The sequence below is a fragment of the Dendrobates tinctorius genome, unplaced genomic scaffold, assembly GCF_039654945.1.
Source record: "Dendrobates tinctorius isolate UK_male_01 unplaced genomic scaffold, ASM3965494v1 ptg000070l, whole genome shotgun sequence".
In the NCBI taxonomy this organism is placed as follows: domain Eukaryota; kingdom Metazoa; phylum Chordata; class Amphibia; order Anura; family Dendrobatidae; genus Dendrobates; species Dendrobates tinctorius.
Window position 1 is genome coordinate 91000729 of NW_027361738.1, and position 19191 is coordinate 91019919.

The following is a 19191-nucleotide window of genomic DNA, read 5'->3' on the forward strand; positions in this document are numbered from 1 at the left end:
ATTGATGCTGACTGCGGAGGGGGGATGGGTGGGCAGGAGAATAGAAATACATAGGAAAAATCCAACATTTCCAGCTCATGTTCCCGCAGATCAGACAAATAATGGATCTGACAGCACCCATAGATGATATTAAAGGCCAGATGAACCCATTAAACATCAATGAAGCAAACTACTACCATTGACTTCAGACACTAGTCATTGCAGGGTGAAACTGGCCCACCTGGAGACCAAAGAGGACCTGCTTTTATGTTTCCATGAACAAAAGTGTGGCCAGTGGTGTACTACTAATAGTGGCAGACCAAGTGGCCGCAATGGAGTCAGGCCTCCACCCGTCTGGCATTGCACTTTCCAATGTATCAGCATCAAAGATGCTGACACAGTTGTAAGCAATGATGGAAGAGGGAGCCATCAGCTCTCTCCTCCATCATTCTCCCTGTGCGTCTCTGACGTCTCAGTGCAGCAAGTGCAATGCCGTCACTACATTGCGCCCGCTCTGCCGAGCAGTGCAAAGCTACAGACTTAATTTTGCAGAGACCAGAGAAGCAGGGGAATGGAGAAAGTTGAGTATTTTTATTATTTTTTAAAATCAATGGGGCCATTATTATTCAAGGGCTATGTGGGGTCCATGAAACAGTTTTCAGGGCTATGTGGGAGCTATTATACTGTTTGAAGGGCTATGTGGGGGAGATCATACTGTTTGAAAGACTATGTGGGAGACATTATTATTGAAGGGCTATATAGGGGCCATTATACTGTTTGAAGGGCTATGTGGGGCCATTATTATTGAAGGACTATATGGAGATCATTATACTGTTTGAAGGGCTATGTGGGGGGCATTATTATTGTACTGCTATGTGGGGGCCATTATACTGTTTGAAGAGCTATGTGGGGGACATTATTATTGTAGGGCTATGTGGAGCCTACTGTATAGTTTTCAGGGCTACGTTGGGCCATTATACTATTTGGGGAGCTATAGTGAGGCCATGCATGTTGTGCTTTTAGGGGAACTTTTGTTGGAATCATACTTATGGAGCTATGAAAGTAATATTTTAATGCATGGGAAAATTCCAAGGCTTCGGAAGGAGAAAAATCACTTTGCAAGTGCTGCAAAGTTGTGGGATATGCTCTTATGGGACCCCGGTGAAAATTATTTTTTATTGTGGAAGGGCCCCAATTAGGACTTCTGCTATGGGCCCCATGATTTCTATGTATAACCCTGTCTGCAGCCACTCCTTATCTCTTTGAAGGGAATCTGTCAGCTGGATTTCACACTCCAACTACATATTTATATGCGCATGTAGCTCTTTCATAGACAAGTCCAGCAAGACCTTTGTATATATAGCCGGTCCGTTCCTCTGTTAATAAGAAATCACTGTTTGAATTGAGATGAGGCTGAAGTGCTATGGTAGATCCGAACCCTATAAGGCTGGCACATGTCTATGAACGGCACAAATGAATAGATAATTCAAATAAAAGTAAAAACTTGGATATGTCAGAATATAAATCATTCTAAAGTTTAGATTTCCTACTGAACCTTTAAAAATCACATAAATAAAAACATTACAAAAAAATAAATATATATATATATATATATATATATATATATATATATATATATATATATACACTGTATATACATATATAAAATGATAGCTGTTTCTAAATAGAAGACAAAAACTCTACTATAAACGAATCATCTAAAACTCAGCAAAACACGAAACCCCGGGGCCCTGAGCGGAGAGGAAAAATCAATATATTAAATAAAGAAAATTAAATATTTGCTCAGCAGATTCCTGGACAGAAATGTAATAACGTCGCAATCAATGATTCTCGTCCCGTGAAGACGCCGAGCAGTAATGACAGGACCTGACAATTTAGACACGGACAACCTGAGAGTTCATCTTCCCAAGGTGACAAAATGTGATTTAATGAGTGGAAGGAGTCACAGCCGGGCCCCGACAGTGCGGGCTCATCTCACCTGTACGTGTGACAGGCGGCGGGCGGATCACACTCGCTCTCCTCATGTAACGTGTCAGGACAGTCGCGGCCTCCATAGGACGGGTACTGAATAATGACACGGTGCCTGGTCTGCTTCTTTACAGTGATGGCACCTAAGCACAAAGAACGCCATAATCACCAAGGAAAGAAACATAAAATGTGCACAAAATGCAAGAAAAGCATCAACGTCATTTACAGACATCTACCGCATACAGGAGAGAAGAAGAAACTACGAAATTATAGACTGACACCTGAGATGAGTATACGCCCTACAGAATATTCCATTACTGCAGTATACGGTATATACACAGAGCGAAATCACAGAAAAATAGATAATAGATCATAGATAGATAGATAGATAGATAATAATAGATAGATAACAGATAGATAATAGATAGATGATAGATAGATGGATAAACAGATATATAGATAGAAAATAGAGAGATAGATAGATGCAAAGTAACAAGTAATGGGGACATATACAATCTCTGTCTTCTCTATCTTACCTTCTTGACAAGTGCTGGGACATGGAGTCCAGTCACTATATGGGGTGACGATACAGTCTTTCCGGCAGGGTAGCAGACATGGCCTCATCGTCTCTGGTCGAAGACTTTCAGGACATCTAGACAAGACGTAATGAAGAAAAATAACAGTCTGTATGTGCAGGGGATTCTACAAGATGGAGTAGAATAAGTTAGTGCATGCAGTGTCAACTTCCATTTTGCCCAAATGTTGAAAATTATGGTAATCAAATCATTCATTGAGGAGGATTTCTATCGAAACACGCGTTAAGGGGGACACTGGGTGGTCTCCAACTTTGGGTAAATATTATTTATGTGGCTTATGATTTGAACATTTATTATGGTTATGAGGTGCGCTCTCCATGCCTGACCCTTTCTTTATATGGGTATTATTTGTCTCACTGGGAGTAAGGGATTTCTTTCCCTTTAGAGAGGACCAGGTATGGAAATACCAGCAATGTCTGATTAAATTTTGATTAAGTTTACAATATCATATAACAGTTTTCATGCTATAAATGTTGTGGAACACATGTCTAGCTCCTAATTTATTAGGTTTAATGGTGAACTATTTTAGTTTCAACTTTATTACTATTTGACTGCTGCACTAGCTCTTTATGTATTTTGGCATGTACCATACATACCCTTATACGTCTTTTCATGTGTTATATTTGAGGTGGTCCATGTAATAGCCACCAATATCCTTTACCCATCCAGTGTTGTGCTATTTTCCAGTTTCTGTATGGTCTACCGTTTTTTCTTTTTATATTTTGTGCAATATTTCTTATTAATAAAATATATTTTTGTACTAAGTGTCTTTTCTCTGCATGGTTTTATGTTTGGTTTCACGGTCCTCCGTGTTATAACCTTTGTAATATTGGATTATTAAACTGTTACTCAGATTACCATGGGCCTCTGAATCCCTAGTTGGCCACCTGGTTTAAGCTCAGGTTCAGCTGTTACATCTTTTCAGAAAATGTTTTGGGTGACAATTAAAATGGCCAGTGTGTACCCCAATAGCAAACCAGTCTAATTATACAATAGTACCCCCTCCCCAAACCCTAGAAATGGATCTTTACTTTTTAGGTCCAACTTGTCCAACGTTGACCCTCACACAGATGACTTTTCTTGTTTGCATCCCAACTGCACACGCGGTTTCGCCGTTCCAACTGGAGGAGTTAAAGACGGAAACAGGAACGTCTTCGGTGCATTGACCCCAGAGGCCGTTGTGCCAATGATACACGGTACAAGGATGCTCATTGCAGCTGCGAATCTCCTGCAGAGCGTTACTTTCTGGGCACTGAACGCCTCCTGCAACAAAAGAGGAGGAAGAAGAATAACAAATCAATGACTCCAGGAGATTACAGATAACCCGCTGCAAACTGCATGGCATGCTGGGCGATCGCTGAGAAAAGCTCAAATTTTACTAAAAGGACATTTTATTATTCTGGTTCCAACCCTCCCGAAATTATCAGAATGAATGTGAGATAATGTGATTATTGATAGAGACTTTCTGCTGTCTCCAGCGCTCTTCGTTCAGCAGCTATCAGCCGCCATTACTGTAATCATCAATCTATTCCTGGATTCATAAAGGGGCCAAACTGGACAAGACGCAGAACAAGGGAAGGTTACAAAGGACCCTGCAGAGGAGAGGAGGCCCCTGGCAATAAGTGCATCACTTGGTTTTAATGGACTATTCAGCCATCTAATATTCATCTCTATAATATCTATTGGTCTACAGTATCTATCTATTATATATCTATCTATTAATTATTATCTGTCTATTTATCTATTATCTATCTATTATATATCTATCTATATGTCTATTATTTATCTATTATCTATCTATCTTTTTGTCTATCTATCATAGCAAAGCCAAGTAGGACAAGGTTAAATCATAGCACTGCAGGTCTTGATAAGAGGCACTTAACTTGCTTTGACTAAGAACCAGGGCCTGTTTTCACTATAAGTGTCAGTCTGCTGAATGTTGAGCATCGTCGAGTGTGCTGCTGGTGAGTGAACAGACAAAATGTGAGTTATAGCTTCGAGAGACATGCTGTGGGTCTCTCTATATGGATACTCCATTGGTCAGCTAGGAAAGCTGAGCAGTCTGTTTGTTGGAGCTGCAGACAACCATGTGGAAGCCGCAGCCTGTTCAGTGTGAACTGTGCCCAGAGTTGAACTTTTCTGTTTGATGCTGGAGCTCAGGCTGAAGGGAATGCTGAGACTGGTGGGATCATGCCTCTTCTGTGTATGAAGTCTGCTTTGGGAGAAAGGACTGTAATTTGTTCGGGTGAGCAGCATCTCTATCTATCTAGTCTTTAATATCTGCATTTATCTATCATTCTATCTTCTTCTGTACACTAGTTTTACGTGTAGAATAGCTACAATAGAAAACATCATGACATTCATAGAAGTCCAGTAGCCATATTATGTTACTTCTGCATGAGCTGTTGTGCCATAAACTGGGCTTCTCCCCAAAGCTACAACATGGGTTACACCCATTTTTGCAGGAGCGATATACCTTTCCTCTAACTGCAATCTTGCTATTGACAGCAGAAAAGTGAATGCAGCTCTGGGTGTAACCTGAGTACAATACATTAGGTAAGATCTGAACAGTGACTGCAGTAGGGCTGTAACAGGAGTATAATACATTAGGTAACAGCAGAACAGTGACTGCAGCTTTGGGTGTAACAGGAGTACATTGGGTAACAGCAGAACAGTGACTGCAGATCTAGGTGTAACTGGAGTACTGTCATGGTATGCCTAGGTTACTTTAGGCTAAAACCCCAGGAGCCCTGCGGTGTCCCTCAGACTAGGGAAAACCCTGTCTGTCCCTCAACCCAGGGTTTACACTGAAGGTGTGCCTGCCTGGGCCTCCACCCTGTCCCTGTCTCCTGTCCAGCCCTAAGCTGAACCCACCACCCTCCACCCAGTGAGGGGACCAGACACCAGACCCCACAAATACGTATGGACAGGGGTAAAAGAAACACCACACCGTTAATACACAAGGGAATACAATAATGTGCAAGGGCAACCAAATATATATATATATACACTCACTGGCCACTTTATTAGGTACACCTGTCCAACTGTGTGTTAAGACTTAATTTCTAATCAGCCAATCACATGGCGGCAACTCAGTGCATTTAGGCATGTAGACATGGTCAAGACAATCTCCTGCAGTTCAAACCGAGCATCAGTATGGGGAAGAAAGGTGATTTGAGTGCCTTTGAACGTGGCATGATTGTTGGTGCCAGAAGGGCTGGTCTGAGTATTTCAGAAACTGCTGATCTACTGGGATTTTAACGCACAACCATCTCTAGGGTTTACAGAGAATGGTCCGAAAAAGAAAAAAAATCCAGTGAGCGGCAGTTCTGTGGCCGGAAATGCCTTGTTGATGCCAGAGGTCAGAGGAGAATGGGCAGACTGGTTCGAGCTGATAGAAAGGCAACAGTGACTCAAATTGCCACCCGTTACAACCAAGGTAGGCAGAAGAGCATCTCTGAACGCACAGTGCGTCGAACTTTGAGGCAGATGGGCTACAGCAGCAGAAGACCACACTGGGTACCACTCCTCTCAGCTAAGAACAGGAAACTGAGGCTACAATTTGCACAAGCTCATCGAAATTGGACAGTAGAAGATTGGAAAAACGTTGCCTGGTCTGATGAGTCTCGATTTCTGCTGCGACATTCGGATGGTAGGGTCAGAATTTGGCGTAAACAACATGAAAGCATGGATCCATCCTGCCTTGTATCAACGGTTCAGGCTGGTGGTGGTGGTGTCATGGTGTGGGGAATTTTTTCTGGGCACTCTTTGGGCCCCTTGGTACCAATTGAGCATCGTTGCAACGCCACAGCCTACCTGAGTATTGTTGCTGACCATGTCCATCCCTTTATGACCACAATGTACCCAACATCTGATGGCTACTTTCAGCAGGATAATGCGCCATGTCATAAAGCTCGAATCATCTCAGATTGGTTTCTTGAACATGACAATGAGTTCACTGTACTCAAATGGCCTCCTCAGTCACCAGATCTCAATCCAATAGAGCATCTTTGGGATGTGGTGGAACGGGAGATTCGCATCAGGGATGTGCAGCCGACAAATCTGCGCCAACTGTGTGATGCCATCATGTCAATATGGTCCAAAATCTCTGAGGAATGCTTCCAGCACCTTGTTGAATCTCTGCCACGAAGAATTGAGGCAGTTCTGAAGGCAAAAGGGGGTCCAACCCCTTACTAGCATGGTGTACCTAATAAAGTGGCCAGTGAGTGTATATATATAACAGATAGGAGAAAGAACAACTGAGAGATATACTGCACCAAATATCAGATGCTCCAAAACCACCACCGCTGACTGGTATTGCTAGCACTAGGCAAAAGCTATAGTCGGCGACGCCCATAGTCAGGACGGACTATTTAAAGACCAAGGGTGTGGCCCAGCCCTCAGCCAGCATGACAACCTGGTTAACCCTATCCCGACAAAGTCCCTGAGCATACTGTAGTGGAATAGGGTATTACCGCTGTCTGCCGGACACCCTGGTGTGAACAGTGTCCGACATGACAATACTGTAGTGGAACAGGGTATTACCGCTGTCTGCCGGACACCCTGGTGTGAACAGTGTCCGACATGACAGTACCCCGCCTTCTACGAGGGACCTCCGGAACCTCACCATGTCGAGGACCTGGCTTGTCCGGATGGCGACGATGGAACATAGTAACCAGTCGATCAGCATGAATGTCTGAGGCCGGCACCCATGTCCTCTCCTCAGGACCATAGCCACGCCAGTGGACCAGGTACTGTAGAGTGCGACGCACAACCCTAGAGTCCACCACTTTGGACACCTCAAATTCCAACGCGCCATCCACCAAGACGGGAGGTGGTGGCCCGGGAGAACCATTCGCCAAACCCACGACCTTTTTTAGCAATGCTTTGTGAAACACATTATGAATCTTATACACAGCCGGCAACTCCAAACGAAATGCCACGGGGTTGATCACTGCGGAGATCCTAAATGGGCCAATGAACCTGGGACCCAACTTAAGTGACGGTATTTTGAGCTTGATGTTCCTTGTAGATAACCACACCCAATCACCCACACACAGGTCCGGACCTGGCACACGTCTGCAGTCAGCCACCCGTTTGTACCTGGAACCCACCTTCAACAAGCGCTGCTTAACTCTCCTCCAAACAGACGACAATTGAGCTCCCAACTGGTCCTCCTCAGGGACGCCAACCGAGCACCCCTGACGCAAGGTACAAAATTGAGGATGTTGACCATACACACAAAAAAAAGGAGATTCCCCAGACGATTCCTGGCAATGGTTGTTTATTGCGAATTCTGCCAGAGGAAGAAACGCTGACCACTCTTCCTGATTGTCGGAAACAAAGCAGCGCAAGTATTGCTCCAGGTTTTGGTTCATCCGCTCAGTCTGCCCATTCGACTGAGGGTGGAAAGCCGATGAATGAGATAATTTGATCCCAAGGCGAGAACAAAAAGCTCTCCAAAACTTTGCCACAAACTGCGTACCTCGATCAGACACAATGTCAGACGGGACACCATGAAGTCTGACCACCTCGCGAATAAATATCTGAGCAAGAGTCTTAGCATTGGGCAAAGATGGTAAAGCAACGAAATGTGACATTTTGGAGAACCTATCAACAATTACCAAAATGACCGAGTTCCCCACCGAGGCGGGCAAGTCTGTAATAAAATCCATGGAAATCTCAGTCCATGGCTTACTGGGCACCCCGAGAGGCTGCAACCTACCAGCGGGAAGGGAACGAGGAGTCTTGGCCCGTGCGCACGTGGTACAGGCAGACACATATGAGGCCACATCCTGCCGGATTTTAGGCCACCAAAAACGACGCGATACCAGTTCCAGAGTGCTCTTAACCCCAGGATGACCTGCCAGTACCGTGTCGTGATGTTCGCCTAACACTCTAGTGCGTAGATGTAGTGGCACAAAAGATTTATTAGCAGGCAACCCCGACGGTACCTCCTCCTGAGCCTCCGCAATCTCTGCCTCAATTTCTGTCGTGATGGCAGATACCACCACACCCTTTTGGAGAATAGGCACCGGCTCTTCACATAACTCTCCACCAGGAAAACACCTGGATAAAGCGTCTGCCTTAATATTCTTCGAACCAGGTCGATAGGTAACAATGAAGTTGAACCGGGTGAAGAATAATGCCCAGTGAGCCTGTCTGGAGGACAGGCGCTTAGCAGATTCTAAATAAAGCAAATTCTTATGGTCGGTTATCACAGTAATCTGATGAACAGCCCCCTCCAAGAAGTGTCGCCACTCCTCAAATGCCAATTTGATGGCCAACAATTCCCTGTTGCCAATATCATAATTACGCTCCGCAGGCGACAGCTTCTTGGAGAAGTAGGCACACGGATGCAACTTGGCCCAAGATGGGCCCTGAGACAGTACAGCCCCCACTCCAACCTCCGACGCATCCACCTCCATGACAAACGGTAAGGAGACATCGGGCTGCACCAGAATGGGCGCTGAGGCAAAACTATTCTTGAGGAATTCAAACGCCTGTACCGCCGGCTCAGACCAGTCAGAAAAGTCGGTACCTTTTTTAGTCATGTCAGTAAGTGGTTTGGCAATCATAGAGAAATTCTTAATAAATTTCCTATAGTAATTGGAGAAGCCAAGAAATCGCTGAAGGGCCTTAAGATTATCAGGCCGATCCCAATGTAGTACCGCCTGCACCTTTGCGGTGTCCATCTTAAACCCTGAGGCGGAGATTATATAACCCAAGAACGGTAGCTCCTGTACGACAAACACACATTTTTCAAGCTTGACATAGAGCCTGTTCTCTCTGAGCAACTGCAGGACCTGTCCAACATGCTCTATATGTGTATCATGGTCGCGAGAGAAAATGAGGATGTCATCTAGATAAATTATAACAAATCTCCCCAACAAATGAGAGAAGACATTTATGAAATGTTGAAAGCTCTCAAAGTGACCCTCAGGGGTATTGAATGCCGTCTTCCACTCATCCCCCTGACGGACTCTTATAAGATTGTACGCCCCCTGAGGTCCAGTTTGGAGAACCACTTGGCACCAACCACTTGGTTGAACAAATCGGGTATAAGTGGCATAGGGTAAGGATCACGAACCGTAATCTGGTTGAGTTCTCTGAAATCCAGACAAGGGCGTAAACCGCCATCCTTTTTAACAAAGAAGAAGCCAGCAGCCAGAGGAGAAGAGGAAGGTCTAATATGACCCTTGCTCAGACTATCCGCAATGTACTCCTTGAGAGCTAGCCTCTTGGGACCTGAGATATTAAACATTCTAGCTTTAGGTAACTTGGCCCCTGGTTTCAACCTAGTAGCACAGTCATAGGGGCGATGCGGTGGTAGTTCTGAACAACCCTTCTCAGAAAATACATCCGCATAGTCCAGCAACGGCTCCGGGATACTGGGAGTCAAAGCGGAAATACAAGTAGCCAGGCACCTCTCCTGACACTCCTTGCTCCACTGAATTATGTCCTGGGTCTTCCAATCAATAACAGGATTATGCATTGACAACCATGGAAAGCCCAGAACCATCTGAGCCGGTAAGTTACTAAGCACCTTACAAGTTACCCGCTCTGAGTGTAATACTCCAATGTGGAGTTGTATATCCAATACACACTCTGATCTCCCCTTGAGACAACGGGGAAGCATTGATGGTAACCACCCGGATGGGGTTCGGCAATTTCTCCACCGGAAATCCCGCTGTATGCGCGAACTTCTCATCAATGAGATTGGCAGCTGAGCCACTATCAACAAACACTGTAATAGAGAGCATTTGCCCCCCAAGTGCTACCCTAGCAGGGAGCATACACTGGGAAACCATGACAGAGGATACACAAAGGCTCAGACTAGACTCCTCCAAACCCTCTGAGCCTATCAGTTTTCCGCCGGCGCGCCCTTCTTAGGTACCAGGGGGCAAGCGTTAATAAAATGTTCTCCTTTACCACAAAAAAAAAAACCCCTGCCTTCTGTGCCAAGGACGTTTAGGCTTGTTACTCGGTGACTGTGCTATACCAGCGATCTGCATGGGTTCCACGGATTCACCCGAGGCAACCTCACCTACAACTCCCCCACCTCCCGGAGGCAACGAAACCAGCGCCCCCTGACGGAGACGGCGGTCTATGCGTACTACAAGTGCCATTGCAGCCTCCAGAGAGGCGGGAGTCTCGTACATTAGGAGAGTCTGTTTAACCCTTCCAGAAACGCCATGCAAAAATTGACTTCTAAGCGCAGGGTCATTCCACTGCGTGTCCACCGCCCAACGCCGGAATTCCGTGCAGTAATCCTCAGCTGGTCGCTCACCCTGTAGTAGTGAGTGTATCTTAGACTCTGCTAAGTTTAATCTATCCGGATCGTCATAGATCAAACCCAGAGCAGAGAAAAAAAAAATCTACAGACTCAAATGCCGGTGAGTCAGACGGGAGTGAAAAGGCCCAAGCCTGTGGATCACCACTCAGCAAAGAAATCACCAAGCCCACGCATTGAGCCTCATTACCTGAGGAATGTGGACGCATACGGAAATACAATTTGCATGATTCACGAAAAACCGTGAACTTACCACGATCACCAGCAAATCGTTCAGAAAGGGGAAACTTGGGTTCAGCTGCCCTGGCTGCAGCCTCAGCAGGTACTGCAGGAGCTGACAGGCCTTGTTGCTGGACCACCCCCCTAAGTTCAGTGACCTGTATGGATAGATCCTCCAGCGGCTTGGTTAGGGAAAGTATAGGATCCATAGTAAGTAACCCCTATATTCCCTATCTTATACTTTTTTTTTTTTTTTTTTCTTACTTTAGTATTTGGGCCGACTATAATGTCATGGTATGCCTAGGTTACTTTAGGCTAAAACCCCGGGAGCCCTGCGGTGTCCCTCAGACTAGGGAAAACCCTGTCTGTCCCTCAACCCAGTGTTTACACTGAAGGTGTGCCTGCCTGGGCCTCCACCCTGTCCCTGTCTCCTGTCCAGCCCTAAGCTGAACCCACCACCCTCCACCCAGTGAGGGGACCAGACACCAGACCCCACAAATACGTATGGACAGGGGTAAAAGAAACACCACACCGTTAATACACAAGGGAATACAATAATGTGCAAAGGCAACCAAATATATATATATAACAGATAGGAGAAAGAACAACTGAGAGATATACTGCACCAAATATCAGACGCTCCAAAACCACCACTGCTGACCAGTATTGCTAGCACTAGGCAAAAGCTATAGTCGGCGACGCCCATAGTCAGGACGGACTATTTAAAGACCAAGGGTGTGGCCCAGCCCTCAGCCAGCATGACAACCTGGTTAACCCTATCCCGACTGGAACAGAATACCCAACAAAGTCCCTGAGCATACTGTAGTGGAATAGGGTATTACCGCTGTCTGCCGGACACCCTGGTGTGAACAGTGTCCGACATGACAATACTGTAGTGGAACAGGGTATTACCGCTGTCTGCCGGACACCCTGGTGTGAACAGTGTCCGACATGACAAGTACAATACATTAGGTAAAAGCAGCACAGTGACTGCAGCTCTGGGATTAACTGGACTACAATACATTAGATAACAGCAGAACAGTGACAGCAGCTCTGGGTGTAACTTGAGTACAATACATTTGGTAAGATCTGAACAGTGACTGCAGCTCTGGCTGTAACAGGAGTATAATACATTAGGTAAGAGCAGAATGGTGACTGCAGCTCTGGGTGTAACTGGACTACATTACATTAGGTAAAAGCAGAACAGTGACTGCAGCTCTGGGATTAACTGGAGTACAATATATTAGATAACAGCAGAACAGTGACAGCAGCTCTGGGTGTAACTGGAGTACAATACATTAGGTAACAGCAAAACAGTGACTGCAGCTCTGACTGTAACTGGAGTACAATAAATTAGGTAACAGCAGAACAGTGACAGCAGCTCCGGGTGTAACAGGAGTATATTACAATAGATGGTGGCCCGATTCTATCGCATTGGGTATTCTAGAGTCTCTGTTAAAGTCCCAATTACTCCCTTCAGGACGTCGCTTCAGAGTCCCCAAATGCAGCACCAACCGCCATATGAACAGCTTCTATCCACTCTCTGTTCAACAATTAAATCGTCATGTGTAGACTATATACTGTATCTGTCTTGTTAGATGTTACTTGTTGTATCTGTTGTTATATATTATGTTGCCTCTTTGCCACAAAGAATTCCTTGTATATATGTAATATGTACTTGGCGATAATAAATTTGATTTGATTTTTTTTATTTGATTTGATTTGAAATTAAAAAATAGTTATATACTCACCTTCCGACAACCCCCGGACTCTGTCCCTCCTCTCACCACGCTCCCGGCATCTTCCGGTCCCAGTAATGCTTAGCGAGAAGGGCCGGAGATGACATCACTCTCACAAGAGCGCGACGTCATCAGCGGTGTTTCGCGCTAAGAATTACTGGGACCGGAAGATGCCGGGAGCGTGGTGAGAGGAGAGAAAGAGTCCGGGGGCTGTCGGGAGGTGAGTATATCACTATTTTTTATTTTAACAGAGACTCTAGAATACCCGATGCGATAGAATCGGGCCACCATCTAGTCTTGTTATAATCAGGTTCATGACTACAACTAAGATATCTGCCAGCAGTTCTTCTTAACATGGACATATGTGTTATAGCCAAAGAGAATATCGCACACATCTGTATTGGTTGATGTTGGAGACATGCAAGAGTCGATACAATCTGCTCCAGATGAAGAAAAGCCTAGCCATGACATTGACAGTGTAGTTGTCTGTATAATCCCGGTGATGTCCTGTGAGATCTCTTATTTACAGTGGCTTGCGCAAGTATCCACCGCCCTTAGCATTTTTTGTGTTTTGCTACCTCACAACCTGGAATTTCCCTGTTTTTTTGAGGGTTTGCATCAGTTCTTGTCTAGAACATGCCTACAACTGTGAACATATGATTTTCTTTACATTGTAAAGCAAACATCAAAAAGGATAAAATAGCTGAAAACTTCAGTGTGCATAACTATTCACCCCCTTAAAGTCAGTACTTTGTAGAGCCTCCTTTTGTGGCAATTACAGCTGCCAGTCTCTTTGGATAAGTCTGTATGAGCTTCCCACATCTGGTCACTGGGATTTTTGCCCATTCCTCAAGTCAAAACTGCTTCAGCTCCTTCAAGTTAGATGTTTCCTCTGGTGGACAATAATGTTCAGGTTTGACCATGGATGCTCAATTGGATTACGTTCTGGGCTTTGTCTAAGCCACTCCAAAACATTTACATGTTTCCCCTTAAACCACTTGAGTGTTGCTTTAGCAGTATGCTTTGGACCATTGTCTTGTTGGAAGGTGAACCTCCGTCCCAGTCTATAATTACCGACAGACTGAAACAGGATTTGCTGAAGAATATCCCTGTATCCTGCACTATCTATATGTCGACCCAGACCATTTTCCCTGTCCTGCTGCCAAAAAAAATCCCCACAGCATGATGCTGCCACCACCATGTTTAATTGTGGGGATGGTGTTCTTGGGATGATGAGTGGTGTTGGATTGGCACCAGACATAGTGTTTAACTTGTTGCCCAAAGAGTTCAAGTTTGGTCTCATCCAACCACAGCATTTTCCTCCAGATATCTTCCACACAGTCTTCCATATGTCTTTTGGCAAATTCAAAACGAGCCATACAATTTACAAAAAGTAAAGAATTTTTTCTGCCAACTCTTCCACAAAGGCCACCTCTATGGAGTGTAGGGCTTATTGTGGTCGTTTGGGCTGATACTCCAGTCTCTGCCTGAGAACTCTGCAGCTCCTTCAGGGTTACCTTTGGTCTGTGCTGCCTTTCTGATTATTGCCCTCCTTGCCCGGTCTGAGAGTTTTGGTGGGCGGCCCTTTTTGGCAGGTTTGTTGTGGTTCCATATTCTTTCCATTTGATGATAATGGATTTGATGGTGCTCCGGGGATCATCAGAGATTGGGATATTTGTTTATAACCCAATCCTGACTTGTACTTCTCAACAACTTTGTCCCTGGCTTGTTTGGAGATCTCTTTCTTCTTCATGGTGTTGTTTGGAGATCTCTTTGGTCTTAATGGTGTAGTTTGGAGATCTCCTTGATCTTCATGGTGTTGTTCTAGAGATCTCCTTGGTCTTCATGGTGTTGTTTGGAGATCTCCTTGGTCTTCATAGTGTTGTTTGGAGATCTCTTTGGTCTTCATGGTGTTGCTTGGAGATCTCTTTGGTCTTAATGGTGTAGTTTGGAGATCTCCTTGATCTTCATGGTGTTGTTCTAGAGATCTCCTTGGTCTTCATGGTGTTGTTTGGAGATCTCCTTGGTCTTCATGGTGGTGTTAGACTAGTGGAACCTCTTGTTAATGGTGTTGCAACCTCTGTGGCCTTTCAGGGGGATGTCCTGTCACTAAGCATGTCATTTATAAAGGCAATTGCTTTGCACCAGAAATTATTAGAGGCTTCATAGCATACGAGGTGAATACATATGGACATGACAAATTTATTTATTTTATCCCATAAATTAAATTTTTGCCTATATTTTTCTCACTACACCTACTTAAGACTATTCAGTGCTGATGCATCACACACAAATTAGATTACAAAAATATTTAAACACAGGTTGTAATGTAACAAAATAGGCAAAATTCCAAAGTGGGTTAATATTTTTGCAAGGCACTGTATTAATTATTATGAATAGCTTCATGAAAACACCTGCCTTAAAGGGATTTTTTTATGAGACCCTGCACGTGACCAAACATTTCATTTATAGCGTCCTCTGTAGGTGAAATGTAATATAATATGATGCAAGATCTTCAAATAAATGACTGACCATGTAACACATTGACAGACTAAGTCTGAATCTTTTTTATTTATTTTTCTTCTGGCTGTTTGAAATCCAACCTGTCTCATTCCATACACAAATAATTTTTTGTACCCGCTCTACATGTTCCTGTTCTGAATCCGGCAATGTTTTTCTTTTGTTCCTGTGCCTGTCGGTTCCTGAGATATTGGCCTCTTTTCCCTGTATTTGATTCTAGTCTTCTTATCCAACTGGGCATGGTCCTCAAGAAGACTCCCACAAACAGTTTAAGTCCATGCCCACTTGCTTAATATACAAGTTTTACACATAGGGAAGAAGGAGCCATACCTCAGGCACGGAGAGGAGCAGGAACAAAAGAAGCACATAGGCGGATTCAGGAGAACAGCGGCATTTACACAAAACAAAGAAAAAATATATTTATGTAATAGGTCCTCTTTAAATGAGAGCCCAATTTAAGGCTTTTATATAATATTTATTTGCTATAATGAGATTTTGCTTGAAAGAATATTTAAATTGTGAATATACAGATTATACAATACATAAAGTGCAAGGATATTTATGAAGAATATTTATCTCGTATTGTCTTCACTTATTTATAAAAATTATATTTAATAGTGTAATTTTTTTTTGTTTTATAGTTAGTAATTTTATATTTTATTAATAAAACCATTTTGAAAAATCCACAGCAAACCCTTGATCATTACATGTGGATTCTTCCTAATGACAGCGCAAAATCCTCTTGGCAAAATGTCACTGGAATAAATAACTTATTTGTGGATTTAGGAATGTCAGGGAAGACAGATTCTGCCGGAGATTGACTGGAGCTGCAGGGACAAAAGTCATTTCATAAGAAGTTCATTTTATCCTATTTTTTTTTCCTTGGTGAAAAGTCCTCGGGCTCTGAAAAATTCCTAATAAATCAAGTCAATTTCTAACCATACGAAAATTTCTGGCCACAAACAGTCCATGGCCACAAACAGTCCATATATATTAATTGCTGTGCTTCCATAATAGTTATGAAAGAAAGAGGAACAATAACAAAAAAGTCATTGTAAACTAAAGTAATAAGTTTGAGTTTGATGCAACTTTCTAAAAAAAAATTTAAGTTAATTATTTCAAGAAACAACTTCTTGGATTTTCAATTATTTTTATAATTCCATTTTGGATCATTCTGAATTGTCTGCAGAAGCTGTTGTGCATCTTACCATCGCCGGGATAAGCAAGGATTGTACGGGATCTGGTCTGTTGTCCTTCTGTCGTCTTCCCAGAACAGGTATGAGAGCATGCCGACCATTCAGACCAAGAGCTGATGACACAGTCATTAGGACACGGAACATCACAGGCAATAGGAATGGGGTAAATAGCATCTCTGCACAGGTGTCTGTCCACCTCCTCTCCTGTGATGAGAAAATGGCACAGTTATTCAGTTACTAAAGTATCTATCTACAGTATCTATGTATATAGCAATACTACTTATTCTGCCGTTGTCTCTACATGATACTACACCAACATAGCAGATGCCACTGGGCAACGGTAGTGTTTTTCATTGTGTCTTTTGTGTTTTGCAGCAAAGAGCTGGTTGTAATTAGAGGCTCCTCCATATTTAATCCCTCCAGCAGTCAGTCTCTGGCTGCCAGTTATAGGTGTTACTTACTCTGGTTCACTCCTGTTACACAGCTTTGATTCAGCCTGTTTATTTCTATCCTTGACCTTGGCTTGTGTTTAAATTACCCTACTGCCTTATTTTACTCCTGATCCTGATTTCTTGGTATTGACACGGTATTCTGACTATACTCTGTTAACCCTGCTCCACCGGTCAGCAGCCACTCAATTCTGGGGGGCCCTATGTAAATCAACATCACTGTGTCGGGGATAAAAGGTGAAAGCCAGATACATCTGTAGCCTGCCAGATTGTTCCAAGCCTGTCCTTGTAAGCCCTCTTAAGTGCTGCCAGCCTTCCGCTCAGTTACATTGTATCTCATAGTATCTCTATGATCCTCATTGTATTTATTTATCATGTCTTTCTATGACTCGCATACAGTGCCTACAAGTAGTATTCAACCCCCTGCAGATTTAGCAGGTTTGATAAGATGCAAATAAGTTAGAGCCTTCAAACTTCACACAAGAGCAGGATTTATTAACAGATGCATAAATCTTACAAACAAAAAAGTTATGTTGCTCAGTTAAATTTTAATAAATTTTAAACATACAAGTTAATTATTATTCAACCCCTAGGTTTAATATTTTGTGGAATAACCCTTGTTTGCAATTACAGCTAATAATCGTCTTTTATAAGACCTGATCAGGCCGGCACAGGTCTCTGGAGTTATCTTGGCCCACTCCTCCATGCAGATCTTCTCCAAGTTATCTAGGTTCTTTGGGTGTCTCATGTGGACTATAATCTTGAGCTCCTTCCACAAGTTTTCAATTGGGTTAAGGTCAGGAGACTGACTAGGCCACTCCAACACCTTGATTTTTTGCCTCTTGAACCAGGCCTTGGTTTTCTTGGCTGTGTGCTTTGGGTCGTTGTCTTGTTGGAAGATGAAATGACGACCCATCTTAAGATCCTTGATGGAGGAGCGGAGGTTCTTGGCCAAAATCTCCAGGTAGGCCGTGCTATCCATCTTCCCATGGATGCGGACCAGATGGCCAGGCCCCTTGGCTGAGAGACAGCCCCACAGCATGATGCTGCCACCACCATGCTTGACTGTAGGGATGGTATTCTTGGGGTCGTATGCAGTGCCATCCAGTCTCCAAATGTCACGTGTGTGGTTGCACCAAAGATCTCGATCTTGGTCTCATCAGACCAGAGAACCTTGAACCAGTCTGTCTCAGAGTCCTCCAAGTGATCATGAGCAAACTGTAGACGAGCCTTGACATGATGCTTTGAAAGTAAAGGTACCTTACGGGCTCGTCTGGAACGGAGACCATTGCGGTGGAGTACGTTACTTATGGTATTGACTGAAACCAATGTCCCCACTGCCATGAGATCTTCCCGGAGCTCCTTCCTTGTTGTCCTTGGGTTAGCCTTGACTCTTCGGACAAGCCTGGCCTCGTCACGGGAGGAAACTTTCAAAGGCTGTCCAGGCCGTGGAAGGCTAACAGTAGTTCCATAAGCCTTCCACTTCCGGATGATGCTCCCAACAGTGGAGACAGGTAGGCCCAACTCCTTGGAAAGGGTTTTGTACCCCTTGCCAGCATGGCCTTGGAATGCTCCTTTGTCTTTCCCATGTTGACCATGTATGAGTGCTGTTCACAAGTTTGGGGAGGGTCTTAAATAGTCAGAAAAGGCTGGAAAAAGAGATAATTAATCCAAACATGTGAAGCTCATTCTTCTTTGTGCCTGAAATACTTCTTAATACTTTAGGGGAACCAAACAGAATTCTGGTGGTTTGAGGGGTTGAAAATAATAAATGACCCTCTGAATAAACTTTTCACAATTTAAATAAAAATTAAACAAAGAAATAACATTCTTTTTTGCTGCAGTGCATTTCACACTTCCAGGCTGATCTACAGTCCAAATGTCACAATGCCAAGTTAATTCCGAATGTGTAAACCTGCTAAATCTGCAGGGGGTTGAATACTACTTGTAGGCACTGTATATATCATCTATCTCCTATATTTCTCCTTCATATTTATTTATCTAAGGCAGCAGCAGTCACACATAATATGAGTAAAAACAAAATAATAATATCAAATTTAAAAAAAACCTCATTAATATTGAGAGGAGCACTGCCTTTTTGTACATTTAGGTATTTGATTCGTTTTGTCAGGGACTCTGTGGTTTTCATCTGAAATAATATTTATCTACCTATCATCTATCCTACAATCTCTCTATCTCATGTATCTATTG

At 43.7% G+C, this 19191-nt stretch overlaps 1 protein-coding gene across 1 annotated transcript in view; it reads right to left on the reverse strand.

Moving 5' to 3' along the window:
• THSD7A (thrombospondin type 1 domain containing 7A) overlaps positions 1 to 19191 on the reverse strand; it is a 730410-nt gene that overhangs the window by 101591 nt on the left and 609628 nt on the right. Inside the window, exons 11-14 of the mRNA XM_073582113.1 lie at positions 16544 to 16735; positions 3596 to 3827; positions 2505 to 2620; positions 1979 to 2111 (exon numbers count right to left, since the gene is read on the reverse strand). Coding sequence (XP_073438214.1) covers positions 1979 to 2111; positions 2505 to 2620; positions 3596 to 3827; positions 16544 to 16735 — 673 coding nt within the window. The remainder of the gene's footprint in view (positions 1 to 1978; positions 2112 to 2504; positions 2621 to 3595; positions 3828 to 16543; positions 16736 to 19191) is intronic.